At 51.5% G+C, this 18,014-nt stretch overlaps 1 protein-coding gene across 2 annotated transcripts; it reads right to left on the bottom strand.

Annotated features, from left to right (window-relative positions):
- Window positions 1-980: 980 nt before the first annotated feature.
- ISG20 (interferon stimulated exonuclease gene 20) lies at window positions 981-15,417 on the bottom strand (the record flags this gene model as incomplete). Of its 2 annotated transcripts, XM_079913515.1 has the most annotated exons (4): window positions 14,838-15,417; window positions 14,291-14,542; window positions 2,664-2,864; window positions 981-1,125 (listed from the first exon to the last, which is right to left on the bottom strand). In XM_079913515.1, the coding sequence occupies exons 2-4, from the start codon at window positions 14,516-14,518 to the stop codon at window positions 1,039-1,041; spliced, it is 516 nt and encodes a 171-aa protein (XP_079769641.1). In that variant the 5' UTR covers window positions 14,519-14,542; window positions 14,838-15,417. The 2 variants fall into 2 exon arrangements, with proteins under 2 accessions (XP_079769641.1, XP_079769640.1); XM_079913514.1 differs by lacking the exon at window positions 981-1,125 and having other exon boundaries at window positions 2,529-2,864.
- Window positions 15,418-18,014: the final 2,597 nt, after the last annotated feature.

Genomic DNA, 18,014 nt, shown 5'->3' on the forward strand with positions numbered 1-18,014 from the left:
TCACAAGAACCCTATGAATTGTTAGAAGTTCCTGCTTTACAGATGGAGAAACTGAGGCACAGAGAGGTTAAGTAATTGGCCCTAGGTCACACAGCTACTAAATGGCAGAACCCAAATTTCAACCTAGTTCCCACAGACTCCAGAGTCCACCACCTTTGCTTCCTTATTTTACAAATGAGAGGTGAGATGACTTGCTGAAGGTCACCAGGGGTGGCACCCATCACTCCTCCTGTACCTTTGCCTGGAAGCTCACCAGTGCCCTGGAACCAATTTCAAGATGGGATGAATGGACCTCTGAGTGGGTGTCACCCCCAGGAAATAATGCCACGCTCCCAGGAATAAATGCAACTGGAAAAGGGAGGTGGAGGCAGGGTATTTGGGGTTTTTTGTTTTAAGTTTTATTTATTTATTTTTGGCTGCATTGGGTCTTTGTTGCTGTGCACAGGCTTTCTCTAGTTGCGGTGAGGGGGGCTTCTCTTTGTTGAGGCGTGTGGGCCTCTCATTGCAGTGGCTGCTCTTGCTGCGGAGCATGGGCTCTAGGAGCAGGGGCTTCAGTAGTTGTGGCACGTGGGCTCAATAGTTGTGGCTCATGGGCTCTAGAGCACAGGCTCAGTAGTTGTAGTGCATGGGTCCGCGGCATGTGGGATTTTCCCGGACCAGGGCTCGAACCCGTGTCCCCTGCATCAGCAGGCGGATGCTCAACCACCACGCCACCAGGGAAGCCCTGAGGCAGGGGTATTAATTAAGTCACAGGAACTTCTTCCTGGACCCACAGGATTCAAGACGTTAAGGAAATTGACACTTGTCCCTATCCTGGCTCAAGTGTTCGTTGTCTTCTCAGTGCTAGGTGGTGTCCACCAACACCCGGCTCAGAGAGAAGAAAGAAAAAGACAAGAGGAGAAGCCGAGCGAGTAGAGAAAATATAGAGCCATTTTATTGCTAAAAATATTTTTCCAAAAACAAGGGCATTTTTGTTTTGAAGACACGAAGGTCTGTAGTCCTTGGGGAGGGGGCTGAATACCACCAGACGGGCAGTCCTCATAGTTCTCGAATTCTCCTGGAGATTCGGTAGAGCTCCATTGTTGCCCTGGCGTCTTCCACGGAGTTGTGTCCCGACACGCTGTCCTGCAGACACAGGTACAGAGTGGGGACTTGGGGTGCGGCTGAATCCAGGCGCCCATGTGACCCGGGCCTTCCCTGCTCACACCCTGACTTCCGGGGCTGAAGTGGGTCAGTGGGTGAGTCTCCCCAGGCCTCTGACAACCTGGACTCAGCAGGTGGCTGGAGCAGGCCTGGCTTCACCCATTAGCACTGGACCCAGACGTGGCCAGGCACAGAATCCAGCATCCTGAGGGCCAGGCTGTGCCCTCCAGGTGCTTACAATCCGCTGGGTGTGGGCCGGGCACTGCAGACTTGGCCTCAGACCCAGAGGGGCTGAAGCAGTTCTCACACGGAGCCCCAGAGCAGCGAGGAATGTGGACACAGATGTTTCTAAGGGGCTCCTTGCTCAGCACGTGAACAGGGCTCTTCAGTGAATCCACGTGCTGACACTCTGTCCTCGGTCCCTTGTGCCACAAGCCCAACAGAGGGGCCCGATCTCAGGCCCATCCCCTGTCTCCTACACGTTCCTGCTCCCCAGCCAAGCCGCCCCCCACTCCTCAGGCTGGGGCTCGGTCTCTCCCCTCCCCGGCGCCCCCTCTCTTGCCTCCTCCACTAAGACGACCCCGTCACACTCCACTCAGACCTGGTGTCCTGCCTGCCCCTGTCTTCCGTCCCTGCTCCAGGACACCTGCCCTCCCCTCTGTGGACACGCCCCACAGATGTGCTGATGCTCAGGTCTCGGGCCACCCTCCGTTCAACTACGAGTTTCTCAAGGATGGGCTGGGCCTCGCTCAGCCGGGTGCCCAGCCTCTGGTCCAGCCTGGCCCAGACCAGGTGCTTCATAAACATCCGCTGTGCTGGAAGGGCCCACGTGTGGCCACAGCTCCTAGTGTCCAGCCCGCCTCCCTGGGCCCTTCCACCTCGGTGAGCTCCCAGGCCCCAGCACACGCCTGCCGGCTCCTGGAGACTGCTTTGCCTGTGGGTTTGAGCTCAGGGTCCCTCTCTCACTTTTGGAACCCCCCTCGTTGGATATCTGCCGCTTTCCTATCTGGGGGGGCAATTCCAGAGGCTTCTGCCTGGGGCTCTGGGGGGGCCTGCTCTGTCTGTGGCTGTAAGTGTTGAGGAATTAGGGCCCCGGGAGCAGCATCAGTTCTTGCCTAAAGGGAGGTGTGTGTAAATAGTGCGGCTCCCTGGATACATCTGCGCTCTGTGCTCTACACCATTTCGCAGAGTTAGGCAGGGGGATTAAGCTTCAGTTACCCACAGGGAAACTGGCACGATTTTGAAAACACACAAAAACGCCTTGACTGGGTGCCTTCCCTTCCCTGCCGCTCATCCTCACTCTACCAGGGCTTCCTGGGTCAGCTCTCACATAAATGCCCTGCCCTCCTGGAGAAACCCCTACCCTCTCACACAGCCTCTCAGGACTAAGGGGAGGCTGAGCATCCTTGGGGCCAAATATTTGCTCCGCAGCTACTGGGAGACTTTACAGTCCTAGCGGGAAGGGCCAGGCCCCCAGAGCTGGCAATCCGGCCCCAGGCTGGGAAAGGGGTGGTCCTCACCTGGATGCGCCATCCAAGGAGGCGCTGGCTCAGCACGCGGAGGGAGACACGCCGGCAGTACAGCAGGCCGGCCTCACGCCAAAGAAGCTTGTCCGCGGCCGTGTCGTAGATGGCATAGTTCCTCATGTTCTCCTTCAGCGCCTTGAAGTCGTGCTTCAGGTCGTGACCCACCACCAGCTTGCCTTTCAGGAGCTGCAGGATCTGGCCAGGGAGACATGCACCCTACACGTCACGCAGGGCACTTCAGGTGGGTCTGGGGCAACTTGGTGCCATCACGGGGGGCTGGCCCGAGCTGTGTGACTATGAGCAAAGTCCTCCTGGACTTGCTGTGTGACTATGAGCAAATCACCATCCCTCTCTGGGCTTGGAACATATATACCATCGATAAAATGAGGAGACTGGACCAGGCCCCTTCACCCTCAACAGTTTAGTGATGCCGGAAGGCCCATCCCAACTCCTTCCGTGGTTTCTGTGTGATAGCAATGGCCACGAGCCAGGCATTAGTTGTGCATCACATACATTATGTCGTTTAATCCTTTTAACGGCCCTCCTGTGGCAGGCGGGTTGACCTCCCAGAGATGCCCACTCCCTAATCCCCAGGCCCTGTGAACATGTTACACGGCAAGGGAAAATTAAAGTTGCAGATGGACTTGAGGTTGCTAATCAAATGACCTTAAAATAAGGAGAGTTTCTGGATGATCCAGGTGGGCCCAGCATAATCCCAAGGTCCTTATATGTGGAGGTCAGAGAGATCTGACATGTGAACTGGACAGGCTGCCTCTGGCTGTGGAGGTGGAGGAAGGGGCTGAGAGTTCGGAACAGGGGCGGCCATAGAAGCAGGCAAGGGCAAGGAAACAGATCCCCCTCCAAAGGCTCCAGAAATGAACACGGCCCTACTGACACCTTGATCTCAGCCCAGTGAGACCCACATCGGACTCCTGAACCACAGAAGCGTAAGACAATAAATTTTCGTTCTTTTAAACCACCCGGTCTGCAGTTCTGTTACAGCAGCCATAGAAAACCCATACAGCTATGAGGGAGGATTGTGTTTAACTGAATTTTGCAGTTGAAAAAACTAAAGTGCTAAGAAGTGGAGTCATTTACTCAAGGTGACTCTGATGAATTTAAAATATTTGCAGATTCCTTGACACTCCTCACAGAAAAGATGGAGTCTAATTCCCCTCACCTTGAATATGGGCCGGGCTGTGTGACATCTGATCTCTCTGTGGGGCCAGTGTCCCGGGAGCCCTGAGTTACCCTGAAGCCACCATGCTGGGGAGACCACCCTGACGTAGGGAGATGTGCCCAAGGCCCCCAGCACCAGCCACAGCACAGGTGGGTGAGCGAACCATTCTGTGATTCTAATCCCGGGCCTGCCAGGTGCCTCAGCCAACCAGCTGTCCCCGTCTGCCGAGCCCTGCCCAGATTGCAGATGCCTGAGCGACATAAATATTGACACTGTTTGGAGCACTACGTTTTGGGGTGACGTGCTAAGCGTCATTAGATAACTGAGACAAGTCACACGGTTAGTTCGTGGCAGGGCCAGCCCTCAAAGCCAGCTTATCACCACCACATTATGCTGAAAAAGCCGCCTGCTCCAGGCCTCCGCCAGCCCAGCTGCCAAGCTGCAGAGGGCAGCCCTCAGGGTGCCCCAGTCCTGTGCCCTGCACGTATGCCCAGGCCTCCGTTCTCACCTCCTCTCCCACGGTGGCCCTATGGAGAGCCTCAATCATTGGCCACACAGGTGGGTCACCTTTCCTTCCCTTGGCTGCCACTGGGGAGGACGGAAGGGGGACCTTGGAGCGAGCTGTACCAGGCGCCAGCTGAAGGGCAGCTCATGGGCATCTCAGGCCCCCCTAGGACAGCTCTCCGGCAGCCTTCATCTCTTCCTCTGTGCCCGAGGAAGGAGCCCTCTGGATGGCTAACACCGTCCGGTGTCCTGCTTCTGCTTCTAGTGGCTTCCCCAGACATCCCATGGGGTGTTTGACTTGCTCCCCCTTGTGGCCACTTTGCAGAAAGAAGCTAAGGCTCCAAGAAGTGAGGTGACCTGTCCACGGTCACAGCACTGGAGGCAGAGCCGGTCCATCCACCGTCAACAGGTAATGTCACAAGCCTGCCCCACTGGTACCATGGTTTTCTTGGGGTCCTCCTCTGGACAGACCCTCACCCAACCTAGGGACTGGAGAAAGCACTCAAAGAATAATGCTGGGCCACTCCTGAGGGACACCAGTTCTTGTCACACTTGGGCTTAGGAATCCCCTGGTTTATCTCACCAAAATCTGGATTCGGATATGGGATTCTACATTTCTAACAGGTGGTGCTGATTCTGCTGGTCTGTGGGTCACGCTGAGTAGTAAGGGCACACAACCTCAGAGCAGCAGCTCGAGGGGAATCCTACGTGTGGAGGAAAGGGCTCGGGCAGCACACAGGGGATAGGTAGAGGCCCAGGGCCAGTGGATGTGGCTGTGCTGGGCAACTGTAAGTCACATGCCTTTCCTTGCTGACATCCTTTATGTTTCTGAACAATGGGGCCTGTTTTCCTGTCTATGAGCTGACTCAGGGCCAGTTCACACAAAGCTCTGAGGGGACTGTGCCACCCTAGAGTCAGCCACAGCAGCCGGTCCCAGGTGTTAAGAGGGCCAAGTCATTGTGAGGCAGATTCCTGGGAAATTCATCACTTCCTGAGCCCCAGGGTCCCGGTGGTGGCGGGGGGAGAGGGGTACATTCAGGACCATGAGACTCATCATGAGACAAATAAAATAAGAGGTGGACAAGCAGAAGGAAGGAAGAAGTAGGGAAAGGAGGAGAACAGTCTGTTTAGCAGAGAGATGCCAACTCTTCAGGACAAAGATGCCGGGCACCGGGTAGGGAAAGGCTGCTGCAACTCGCTATGTGGTCTCAGGGAGGTTGAAGACGGTCTCTGGGCTTCAGTTTCCCCATTTGTAAGGTGAGGGCCTGGCAACGTGAGGCTCCATGGACTTTCTGTGGCAGGGCTGGGAGGGAAACCCAGGGTGGTGTGGAGGTGCCAGCTGGAGGGGCCTCAGGGCTGTGTGACCTGCTGGCTTCGGACCTGCCCTGAATCAGTGTCATGAGGCGGGTGTGTCAAACACAGGGGAGGGAGGCTCAAATTCCTGGAAAGAACTGGAGTGGGTGGGGAAAGGGACATGCATCGATCTGTTCTCATTGCCTGGCACTAGGCCAGGTACTTTCCTCACCTCATCATGGGGCCTCTCAACAAGAGTGTGTCATTTTATAGTGAAGTGTCTTAGTGTCATTTTATAGTGAAGGGGGTTGTGGATCAGAGAGGGTAAGAGGCTTGCACAGGTCACACAGCTGGTGAGTTGATTGCTGAGATGCAGTGTCCGGATCTGCCTGACCCTGTCACTATTATCACAGTTGTTATTATTACTACTTACTGAGAACATAGGGATTATATTAGCGTTATTAATTTCAGGGTGGAAATTAATAATTTCTACTGCTGGGCCCATGACGGCACTCACTGAAGATTTCTTGAATCATGAATATGGCCCCTATGAGGCAGGGATTGTCATACCATCTTACCAACAGGGAAAGGACGGTGCCAGTGGTGTGTACCCATGTCACATGCAAAGGAGTGACAGGCCCTGGTGTTTGCCTGAATTCTCTTTCCACTGTGTTTTCCCTCTAGTCCAGGTATTTCCCAGGCCTGATCAAAAAAATCACCCAAGACCCTTGTTAGAAATCCAGAGGGCAGGGCGCTACTCCAGACCTGCGGAATCAACATCGCCAGGGGAGGGGCATTAGCAAATGTTCCAGGGTATTCTTCCCATCTGCCAAGTTTGGAAATCCCGGCACGGATGCCTGTCCAGCCCCTTAGAGCCCGCTGCTCCCATCATGCATCCATTCTTCCATCTGCCCGTTCATTCATTCCTGGCTGCCAGGAGATGTGATTATAAGGGACTCTGAAGAATGTGCCCTTGTGGAGGCCCAGGTCCCCTACTGGCATCTTCAGGAGTGACCCTGGTCCCCCTCTTTCCTTCTGTCCCCTGCCAAGCTCTCTGGGTACCCCTGCCCCCAGCTTCTGTCTGCTTACCCGGGGTAAACCTGGATGACGAAATCCTCCTCCTCCATCTGGCTGAGCCCCAGAGAGACCTGCCAGGTGGCAGGGCCCCGACAGGGCACTCCAACACAGGCAAGGGCTACAGCACTGGTACAGCTGAAACCAGTCCCTGTTCACAAGCTACTGTGGCTTCCTTTCTGTTTCCCACCTAAACCACGATGCCACACAAGATTTAGTTTCTTTATCTGCAAACTAAGAGTGTCATTATCATTCCCCAATCCCAGTCATGGGCTGGGTGCTACTCAGCATACCAGGTTAACATTAAAAGAGCATTTACTTACAAAAATGAGTTACAGTCTACGGACAATTACCGTTAGATTAAAAAATGAATTAAAAGAGCATTGACCTGTCAGGTGAGAGCCCTGCATCTGAGCACTGAGTTGTAGCCCAGCTTGCTGTGTGTCCTTAGCAAGTCACTGCCCCTCTCTGGACCTTGGCCTCCTCGCAGGTTCCTTCCTGTGCTGACAGTCTGATTTGTGGGGCTCTCTGTAGAACAGGGTTCTCAGCCTTGGGACAACTAACATTTGGGGCCAGATACTCCTTTGGTGTGAGTGTGTGTCCTGTACATTGTAGGATGTTCATTCAGTACCATCCCTGGCCTCAAGCCACTGGATGTCAGTAGCAGCCTTCCGCACCTCACTTATGACAATCAGAAGTGCCTCCACATCCTCCTGCACTGTAGGTGGTAATGTAAATTGATACAGCCACCATGGAGAACAGTATGGAGGTTCCTTAAAAAACTACAATAGAACTAACATACGACCCAGCAATGCCACTACTGGGCATATACCCTGAGAAAACCATAATTCAAAAAGAGTCATGTACCAAAATTTTCATTGCAGCTCTATGTACAATAGCCAGGACATGGAAGCAACCTAGGTGTACATCAATAGATGAATGGATAAAGAAGATGTGACACATATATACAATGGAATATTACTCAACCATAGAAAGGAACGAAACTGAGTTATTTGTAGTGAGGTGGATGGACCTAGAGACTGTCATGCAGAGTGAAGTAAGTCAGAAAGAGAAAAACAAATACCATATGCTAACACATATATATGGAATCTAAAAAAAAAAAAGAAAGAAAAAAATGGTCAGAAGAACCTAGGGGCAAGACAGGAATAAAAATACAGACCTACTAGAGAATGGACTTGAGGATACGGGGAGGGGGAAGGGTAAGCTGGGACAAAGTGAGACAGTGGCATGGACATATATACACTACTAAATGTAAAATAGATAGCTAGTGGGAAGCAGCCGCATAGTACAGGGAGAGCTCGGTGCTTTGTGACCGCCTGGAGGGGTGGGATAGGGAGGGTGGGAGGGAGGGAGATGCAAGAGATATGGGGACATATGCATATGTATAACTGATTCACTTTGTTATAAAGCAGAAAATAGCACACCATGGTAAAGCAATTATACTCCAATAAAGATGTTAAAAATAAAAAAAATAAAATAAACTAAGGGCTTCCCTGGTGGTGCAGTGGTTGAGAGTCCGCCTGCCAATGCAGGGGACACGGGTTCGTGCCCTGGTCCAGGAAGATCCCACATGCCGCGGAGCGGCTGGGCCCGTGAGCCATGGCCGCTGAGCCTGCGCGTCCGGAGCCTGTGCTCCGCAGCGGAAGAGGCCACAACAGTGAGAGGCCTGTGTACCGCAAAAAAAAATAATAATAAAATAAAATAAAAATATCTGATCTTACTGTAAAAAAAAAAAAAGAAAAGAAATGCCTCCAGATATTGCTAAATGCTTCCAGATATCGCCTCCGGATTTGCCCTTGTGGGCAAAATCACAGTGCACTGAGAACCACCGTTCTGGATGACAGTGAGACCTATAGGCATCAGAAGATAACAAGGCAGTTACCTTGCATTATAAAAGCAATGTCATCCTATTACAAAAAGTAAAAAACAGAAAAGGGGTGAGGGGAGCCCCCTCAAAATCCTAGTGCCTCGTGGCTGCATGGGCCCTGGGTGGACTGGGGGCCTCAGTGGCTCCCTGGAGCCAGCCTGGCTTCTATGGCCTGGTCTATGGCTCACTGCTAGCCGGGTCCACTTGCAGGAAGAGACAGGCTGGCGAGCCACCTTTGAAAAAGGACTGCAAGCTCTATTTACAATAGCCCGGAGATGGAAACAACCTAAGTGCCCATCATCGGATGAATGGATAAAGAAGATGTGGCACATATATACAATGGAATATTACTCAGCCATAAAAAGAAACAAAATTGAGCTATTTATAATGAGGTGGATAGACCTAGAGTCTGTCATACACAGTGAAGTAAGTCAGAAAGAAAAAGACAAATACAGTATGCTAACACATATATATGGAATTTAAGAAAAAAAAAATGTCATGAAGAACCTAGGGGTAAGGCAGGAATAAAGACACAGACCTCCTAGAGAACGGACTTGAGGTTATGGGGAGGGGGAAGGGTGAGCTGTGACGGGGCGAGAGAGAGTCATGGACATATACACACTAACAAACGTAGTAAGGTAGATAGCTAGTGGGAAGCAGCCGCATGGCACGGGGATATTGGCTCGGTGCTCTGTGACAGCCTGGAGGGGTGGGATAGGGAGGGTGGGAGGGAGGGAGACGCAAGAGGGAAGAGATATGGGAACATATGTATATGTATAACTGATTCACTTTGTTATAAAGCAGAAACTAACACACCACTGTAGAGTAATTGTGCCCCAATGAAGATGTAAAAAAAAAAAAAAAAAAAAACTAATATAGAATTGGTTCTAGCACCAAACCAAAGAGTATAAAAAAGTAGAACCAGGACCCATCTCGTTGATTAATATGTGTAAAAATTGTTAATAAAATAATTTTAAAATTCTAAAAAAAAAAAAAAAAAAAAAAAAGAAAAAGGACTGCAAGAAACCAATGCCTGGTGAGCTGGTGGCTTAGCTGAGAGGTGTCGCCTGGACTTGTGGGGTCTGATAAATGGCTAATAGGCTTCTGCCCTTTGGGGGCTCCCCAGCATAGCTTGGGATCTGTGAGCCTGGTCTTTGGGATTAAACTACTGTGGGTGATGAGTGAGGTCAAGGTGCCTCAGCGTCCTCGTTCATGAAAACAGATGATGGTGGTTGCCTCATACCACAGCTTCACTCCAATGCTGCTCCGACACTACCTGTTCATACATCAGGCACTTAGCATTCACAGCCCGCATTTACACACTTTGATCACAGGATCAGAACATCACAAAGCAAGCCCTCAGGCCAGAAATTGAGTCTCTGCTCCACCCCTTTCTTGGACAATTTGCTCAACCTTGTGCCTAAGTTTGCTCATCTGTGAAATGGGGTGATGATACTAGTTAACTACCTCCCGGGGCTGTGGTGGGGCGTAAAGGTAGTGGGGGTATGAAAAGTGCTTAGAACAGGACCCGGATATGATGCTGGATACACCTGTGCTGCTTCATCACCCCTGTGTTACAGAGGATCCTACTGAGGGGCACAGAGAGGTTTAGCAACAAGCCGGAGGACACAGGGCAATCAGGTGGCAGAGCTGGGATTGGACCCACATCCAGCCAAGTTTAAAGACAGTTTGCTAAAAGTCCGCATGCCCCAACTAAAGATCCCGCATGCCACAATGAAGATCCAGCGCAGCCAAAATAAATAATAAATAATAAAATAAATAGATAATTATAAAAAATAAATCAAGACAGTGCTTGCTCCCTGCCCCCTGGGCTGTACGTGTATTACTGTATCTTGACAGCAAAGGCCAACACGAGGGCAGAGGCAATTCTCTTCCACGCAGCTGCCAGAACTCTTGTATTATGAAAATCAATTCAACTCCAATCCCACAAACATTCTCAGGGCACCTTCTATGTTCAAAGCACAATATCCAACCTGGGGCAGATAAAGTACATGGCAGGAGCTGTGGAGCTAGACAGACCCGTGTGTGTGGCTAGGCAAGCTCTAAAGCGTGTGGCCTATGGGAATTCCCTGGAGGTCCAGTGGTTAGGACTCAGTGCTTCCACTGCAGGGGGCACGGGTTCTATCCCTGGTTGGGGAACTAAGATCCCGAAAGCCAGGTGGCGCGGCCAAAGAAAGAAAGGAAGTGTGTGGGCTATAGCAAGGAGGGTGAGACCCCCAGGGGGTTAGAGTTGTGGGTGGGGAGGGTGAGGGGGTCGGGCAGGGCCTCACACAGGACTCCTCTGGCCTGGGCCTGCCAGAATGGCAGTATTTCTAGGGAAAGGGATGGGGGATGAGAGAGAGTAGGGTTGGGTCTGAAGCACAGTGGGCGATGGCTGAGCTGAGAGAGAAGGCAGAAAATGTAGGTATGTGGTACTTAGAGGACCATGGACGTTGGGTTGCCAGACCTTAGGCAATGGGAGCCTTGGAGGTACTTGAACCAGGGGGTGGGGATGGGAGCGGGGGCTATGATCTGAGCCAGGCCTGGGGAAGTGTCTCTGGCAGCAGGGTAGAAGACAGGGGCAGGGAGCATACATTGTGCAGCAGGCAGAAAACGAGGGCCAGAATCTAAGACCGAGGTTCTCAAGGGAAGCTGGAGAGGGGACGGGTTGTAAAATCTGACTTTCTGCCTTGTTCTCTCCACAGGCACGTTGATGACCTTCAGCCATGAGCCAGGCACTGTGCTTAGGCATACAGACGACATCACTACACCCAACCTACACAAGGCCAGGAAGGAGGCATTAGTACTCCCCATTCACTGATGAGAAAACTCAGGCTCAGAAAGTTTCAGTAACTTGCCAAAGGTCACACAAACCAGTAAGTGATGGAGCAGGAAATGTGAACCGCAGATGTGGTTCCAAAGAGCTGCCCGGTCTTTAGATCCCCGCCTCCCTCCTCGAATGGCTGTTAAGTGCCTACTCTGGACGGCACTCCGTGTTACACACTGGAAGGGCCCGGCATAATCTCCAACTGAGAAACAAAAGCATTTTGGCACCAAGTCTGGATGAGGACCAAGGTGTCCTGACTCCCAGGCCAGTGCTGGAGGGCGTCCAGGGAATCGCATTTCTCTTCTGCCCTTTCTGCTGCTGGGATGGAGAGGGAGGCCGGGGAGGAGAAGGGACGGGGCCAAGCCGCCCACCTGACTGCTCCGTGGGGCTCTGAGTGTGGGCAGCTCCATGTAGTATCCCTGGGTCTCCCATCGGCACCTAAAGCACGCCACCTTTCTTCGTGTTGCCCTCCCCTTCTCGATGACTCACCTTTGTTCTCCTCTGTCCTAATGTTTCCTTCTTTCCGATCTTCTGGATGCTACTGATGACTAAGACACTGCTCCCTGGGGTCTTTAACTCTTCTCTCTGCTGCCATCTCTTTCCTCACTCCCATCCGTCTCCCCAGCACCCCCGTTCAGGTTTTCTTGACAGTGGTTTTCCTGCCATGCTATTGCTCAAGAATCTTCAGTGGCTCTCTACGGCCCACTGAGTTGCATACACAGACTCCTCCCTCCCCTTTGGCAAATAGCACCAGCCTCATGGAGCCTTTCCAGGACCACCCTGATGTACTCTGCCCCCTCCTCAGGGCTCCTTAGTACCCTCTTAGTACCTCTAGAACAGTGCTGTCCAATAGAAAGAAACATAACGTGAGCCACATACGTAATTTTAAATCATCACCAGCCATATTTTAAAAGGTAAAGAGAAATAGGTGAAATTAGTGTTACTGTTTTATTTAACCTAATATATAAAAATATATAAAATACTACCATTCTACATATAATCTATATTTTTAAATTATTGAAGTACTTTATGGTTCTTTTTTCATTCAAGTCTTTGAAATCCAGCGCATATTTTACACTTACAGCACATCTCAGTTCAGACAGACCAGCCACTTTTCAGGTGCTCACCTGTCACCCGTAACTGGTGGGACCCTACTGGACACACAGCTCTAGAGGTTTTGAGCCTTCCACATTCTAGTTATCTGAACTTGTGCGAGTTGCTTAGTGTTATGGGTTGAATTGCGTTCCCCCTCAAATTCATTTGTTGAAATCCTAACCCCAACCACCTCAAAATGTGACTTATTTGGAAATAGGGTCATTGCAGACGTTATTGTTAGGATGTCATAATGGAATAGGTTGAGTCCCTAACAAATACAACCGATATCCTTATAAAAAGGGGAAATTTGTGAGACATGCACACAGGGAGAATGCCATGTGAATATGAAGGCGAAGATTGGGGTGACATTTCTCCAAGCCAAGGAACATCAAAGATGGCCAGCAAATTGTCAGAAGCTAAGAGAGAGACAGAGAACAGGTTTTCCCTTGCAGCCTTCAGAAGGAACCAGCCCTTGCTGACACCTAGATCTGGGACTTCTAGAACTAGTCTCTAGAACTGTGAGAGAAGACATTTCTATTGTTTAAGCCACCCACTTTTTGGTACTTTGTTTCAGCAGCTCTACCAAATCACTGTTTAGTTCAAGAGAGCCTCAGTTTTCCTCATCTGTAATATGGGGACAACAAGGAAAGAAACCTAACAGCTAACAGTTTTTTAGTACTTATATAGGCACTCTCTCCAGGCCCTTTTCCAATCCTCACAATAATCCTGTGAGATTGCTGCTGTCATCACCCCCATTTTCTTTTCCAGATGGTGAAATGGGGTACAGAGAGGGTGAGGAACTTGCTCAAGGTAACTTAGCAGGTAAGGAACAAAGCCAGGATTCAAACTTGGCCCTCTTAGCTCTGAGCTAACAGTTCCTGAAGACACTTTTGGCAGACTGTTTTGTGAGGCATGAGCTCCTGGATGGAGCTCAGGAGAGCATCCAGTGAGTAGCCAGTGCTCAGAAAACAGGGGCTATTGTTGTGGGCTTATCTCCGGCACCTGGAGCCTGGCACATGTGCAGTATGTGGGACTGAGGTGAACCTCAGTTCTTTGTGTTCTTCATGAACTTCCCCAGGGTGAGTTCACCTTCCCATGAATGACCAACCCTGGTGCTGAGTGGCTGAGTTTCGTTTTCTTCTAGTGATTCAGAGAAACAGAAAGTAGACTGGAGATGTCACAACAAGTTGAAGGGGAAGAGAATGGGAGATTTTGGTGTGCCACACCCATCTCTATGAGTGGATGGCCTGTGGTGGGTCTGGGAGCAAGCTCTCCCTGAGCTCCGTGGACTCTGGCTGGCCTGTCCTTCAGGACCAGGAGGGCACCCTGCTGAGCGCCCAGCCAGTGAGGGCCTCCACCCAGGACCCGTCCCCCATTTCCCCCACAGGGCTCCCCAGAGGTAGCTGGTATAGAGGAAAGAAGGAGGAATCTAGCCCCCAAATCAGTATGCAGGGAACAGCAGGCAGGACTCAGCTTCCCCATCGTAAGACCAGCAAGGTGTACCAGATGCCCCGAAGGCTGCTCCCAGACACGAGTCTAAGGTTGTCTGATGGCAGGAAGCCTCCTCAGGGATGTGATGGACACACCAACGTGTTTCTCATGCTCTGGTGCTCCCCACGCATGGGTGGCAGGGAATCTGACATGGCTGGGGTCACAGGTCACAGCTCCGGCAACCAGGGGAGGTGCTGGGGAAGTGTGTATGTGTGTGTGGGGGGGGGTATATGTGTGTTGGCCTGGATGGCATATGGCCCTTCTCTTACCTCCAGCCTGGCCACGGCAAACGGGGTGGCCCCCTCCATGTTCTGAGCTGTGATCCCGCTGACGGGGGTTCTGTAGTCGGTGATCTCGCCCTCAGGCCGGATGAACTTGTCGTAGAGCACGGTGCCGTGGTAGTCTACGAGACTGCAGCGAGCCAAGCCACTCTCCCTGAGGGGCCCCAGCCCCACCATCTCGCAGTCCATGGCCACCACATCTGTGCCTCTTGCCATGTTCCACCGGGACCCTCAGATGTGCTGGAGAGGGGGCGGCAGGAGGGGCATCACATGAGGGCCAGCTGAGACCCCAGGCGTCCTCAGCCACCTCCCAGCCAGCCTACACCCTCTGCCCTGCCCTTTGTCACAAACACCACCTGGCACAGACGGAAGTTGGCCTCTTGCCACCCCAACTGGCTTCTTTAGCCGGCAATCCCAGGGCCTCTCTCTGGTCCCGTCCGGCAGCCTCAGGACCAGGATATCCCCTCCCAGCACCTCCCCTGGCTGCTACCCCGGAGAAATGCCTTGAACCCACCACCCTGTCTCCCACTCTTACCGGCCTGCCTCTCTGGTGCCCCTTCTCAGCTACTGCAGTTGCTCTTAGCAGTGACTCATCTCTGACTTCAAGCCGGGAATCCTGACCCTGTTTCAGTTTCTGGTTTGGTATCAAGTGAAATCAGGGGCGGGAGGCGGGGCACGTGGACTGGGCTGCTTCATCTCCTCGGCCGGCTAGGGAGCTCAGTGTCCTGAGTCAGAATTGACCAAGCTTGCCGGCTCCTTGTCCGTGTGTCCCATCTTTGCCCCTGCCCTCCACCTAATCGCTCAAGCCCTCCCCCTCCTCGGATGACGCAGCTGATGTGGATGGAGTGGATTGCAACATCTGTCTTTCATTTCTCACCCTCTGCCTGGGGAATAAACATCCCCAGGACTGGAGCCCAGGGAATGTCCCACAACTTCCGGGGCCACCACCAATCTGACAACTCTGTGAGGTCTTTTTTTTTTTTTTTTTCTAAATATTTATTTATTTATTCGGCTGCACCAGGTCTTTGTTGTGGTATGCAGGCTCTTAGTTGTGGCATGCGGGATCTAGTTCCCTGACCAGGGATCGAACCCAAGACCCCTGCATTGGGCGCATGGAGTCTTAACCAATGGACCACCAGGGAAGTCCCCCTGTGAGGTCTTTTATGGGGGCAGGGAGAGCTGGCTCTTGGGACACTGAGGTTATTGATTGGGAAGGGCAGGAGAAGGTTGGGGTGCAAGAGGGGCTAGCCCCCACTGCCGACCCAGTAAAGCCCTACGGCCTCTATTGGCTCAGGGATGCCTCAGAAAGGGTCATTGGTCTGCCCTCGACGTGCTCTGCCTCCAGCTGGACTGACACTGTTTTGAGGACAAGGAGAAGCAGGCCTGGAGGGAGCCCCACCAGCCCGGCCATATTTCCCAGGGGCAACGCTCTCCCAAGCTAGAACTTTGACCCGTTAGAACAATGCCTAACACATAGGGAGCACTCAACATTTATTGAATAAATGAATGAGTTACATCCGGGGCAAAAATAGAATCAGCTTTAATGAGGAAATTGTCCATTATATACTGTGGTGAGTTGAGCGCTCCCATCTTGCCTCCTACCCCAGATCCATATGGAACAAGCTTTGAGCTGTCGAGCTGAATCTGACAGCCCCCCGTTGTCACAAAGATTTGTGGCTTGGAAAGGAATTTCCCCAGGTTCTCGGTGTTTTCACCAAGTGACATCCAGCTTCATTTAACAGACCTCAAAAAGAAAACCAGATACTGACATATGTTTAAAGGATAAGTCATTGTTCCTGTTTGTCGCTCAACTGGTGGGAAGTTGAGTTAGAAGAGGTTATTTGGGGTTCCCATTCTGAATGAGCTACTTTTTCTTGAATTCAGGCTGTCTGGGAATTTTTTGTTTCTCAAATGCATAAAGGATTGTCACCCTGATTTAGGGGGAGGTGAAGCAAAATTCCCGTTACTTTAAATGAACATGCATTGAAAAGGCAACCCCCTAAAGATCCAATTGGAGGTTTCTGTTTCTACAGTCCCCGTAGGACCCCATGCACCCTCTGGTGATCGGCCCACATCAACATCCTCACTACAGGCCTCACCCCCTCTCTTCCACTGGCCACCTCAGGACTCAGGCAGAACACGTACTCACCCCTGCGATTCTTTTCCCCACGGGTCCTAAACCTGCTCCGTGGTCAACTCCAAACCTGCATCTTCCAGTCTTCTCTGCATTTCTCCTTTTCTACCCACACCCTACCCCAGTCCTCACCTGCCCTACCTCCATCTTCACGCCCTGCTCTAAATTATCCTTCAAATCTTACCAGATTTAAGTTCTCCAAAATCGAATCTCTTACACTGTCATGGTACTTTGCTCAAGAACCTAGTGATTTCCTGCTGTTCAAAAAAAAATAAACCTCAACTCCCACGCAGTCCCCAAGACCCTCTTACATCTGTCCCACCTGCCTTTCCAATCTCATCTTGCACCACTATCCAATCTAAGACTCTTTTTTAGGTTTTGACCTAAATTGATGGCCTTCCGTGTGTTCACATGTTGACTCCTTCAGAAGAGATCAGTCATTCCATAATTCATTTATCACGTGCTAAGCCCTAGGGTTAGCAGGGGTATAATCAGGTCTGCACCTTCAGGTCAAGGAGATGTACAGTCGTGCTACAAGGTCAGCCCCTGTCCCACACCTTCAATTAGCACCCCCTTCTCACCTCCTTCCTGCACACTGGCTTCTTCTCTGTCCCCAGAGCCTGGGCATTTGCTGTGCCAGTCTGGAAAGCTCTTCCTCCAGGTTATCTATCCAGTTTTCTCCCTTTCCCTCAGGTCTCCCACCAAGGCCTTTCTTGGCCTCTATTTAAATCTACACCCTCATCCCCTTCCCAGGTTTCTTCTATAAGAATTGATGCCATCTGAGATACCACATATTGGACTTGTTCACTTACTGTTCCCCCTCGCACTTGCACCTGGAACCCTGCCTGGATCACACTGAATTTTTTCAAATGTATTGTGCGCTCTGAGGTTGGACACAAACATTGGCGAGTAACAGCCTAGGAGAGGAATCCCTGACCCCAGCCAGGGGGATGGGATGGGGATTTCCTAGTGGGGATGCTTCCCAGGTTTAACTGGTGTCACTCATTGGCCAGACCAATCCACAAATTTCCTTGGGTAAGGGAGAAAGTGAGTCATTCAGGGCAAACCTCTCAGCCTTACAAGACACGCATCCTGCCAGTTGGCCCACCTGCAGTGCCTGTAGCAGGTTAAAGGCTGCCACTGTATGGCCTTCTCTGAACCCCCAGCATAGGACACAGGCCGAGTGGATGAATCATAACGGTGGGTCAGATACCTCTCCCTACAGGCAACCTGCCCTTTGAAATCCAGCTCAACTGTCTCCAACCTCAGCTGGTCACGTACCCCTAAAATGTGTATGTGAATTTCTAAATTATATACCACAGATGGAAACACCTCAGTCAAATATCGGCAATTTAATGTGGTTCAACTTAAAACATGTCAAACTGTGCTATGGAATACTGTTTTGTTTTGTTTTGTTTTTGTGGCTGTGTCGGGTCTTAGTTGCAGCACACGGGATCTTACATGAGGTGTGCGGGCTCAGTAGTGGCAGCGCGTGGGCTTAGTTGCCCTGCGGCATGTGGGATCTTAGTTCCCCAACCAGGGATTGAACCCGTGTCCCCTGCATTGGAAGGATTCTTA

This window comes from Stenella coeruleoalba (genome assembly GCF_951394435.1).
Source record: "Stenella coeruleoalba genome assembly, chromosome: 2".
Lineage (NCBI taxonomy): Eukaryota > Metazoa > Chordata > Mammalia > Artiodactyla > Delphinidae > Stenella > Stenella coeruleoalba.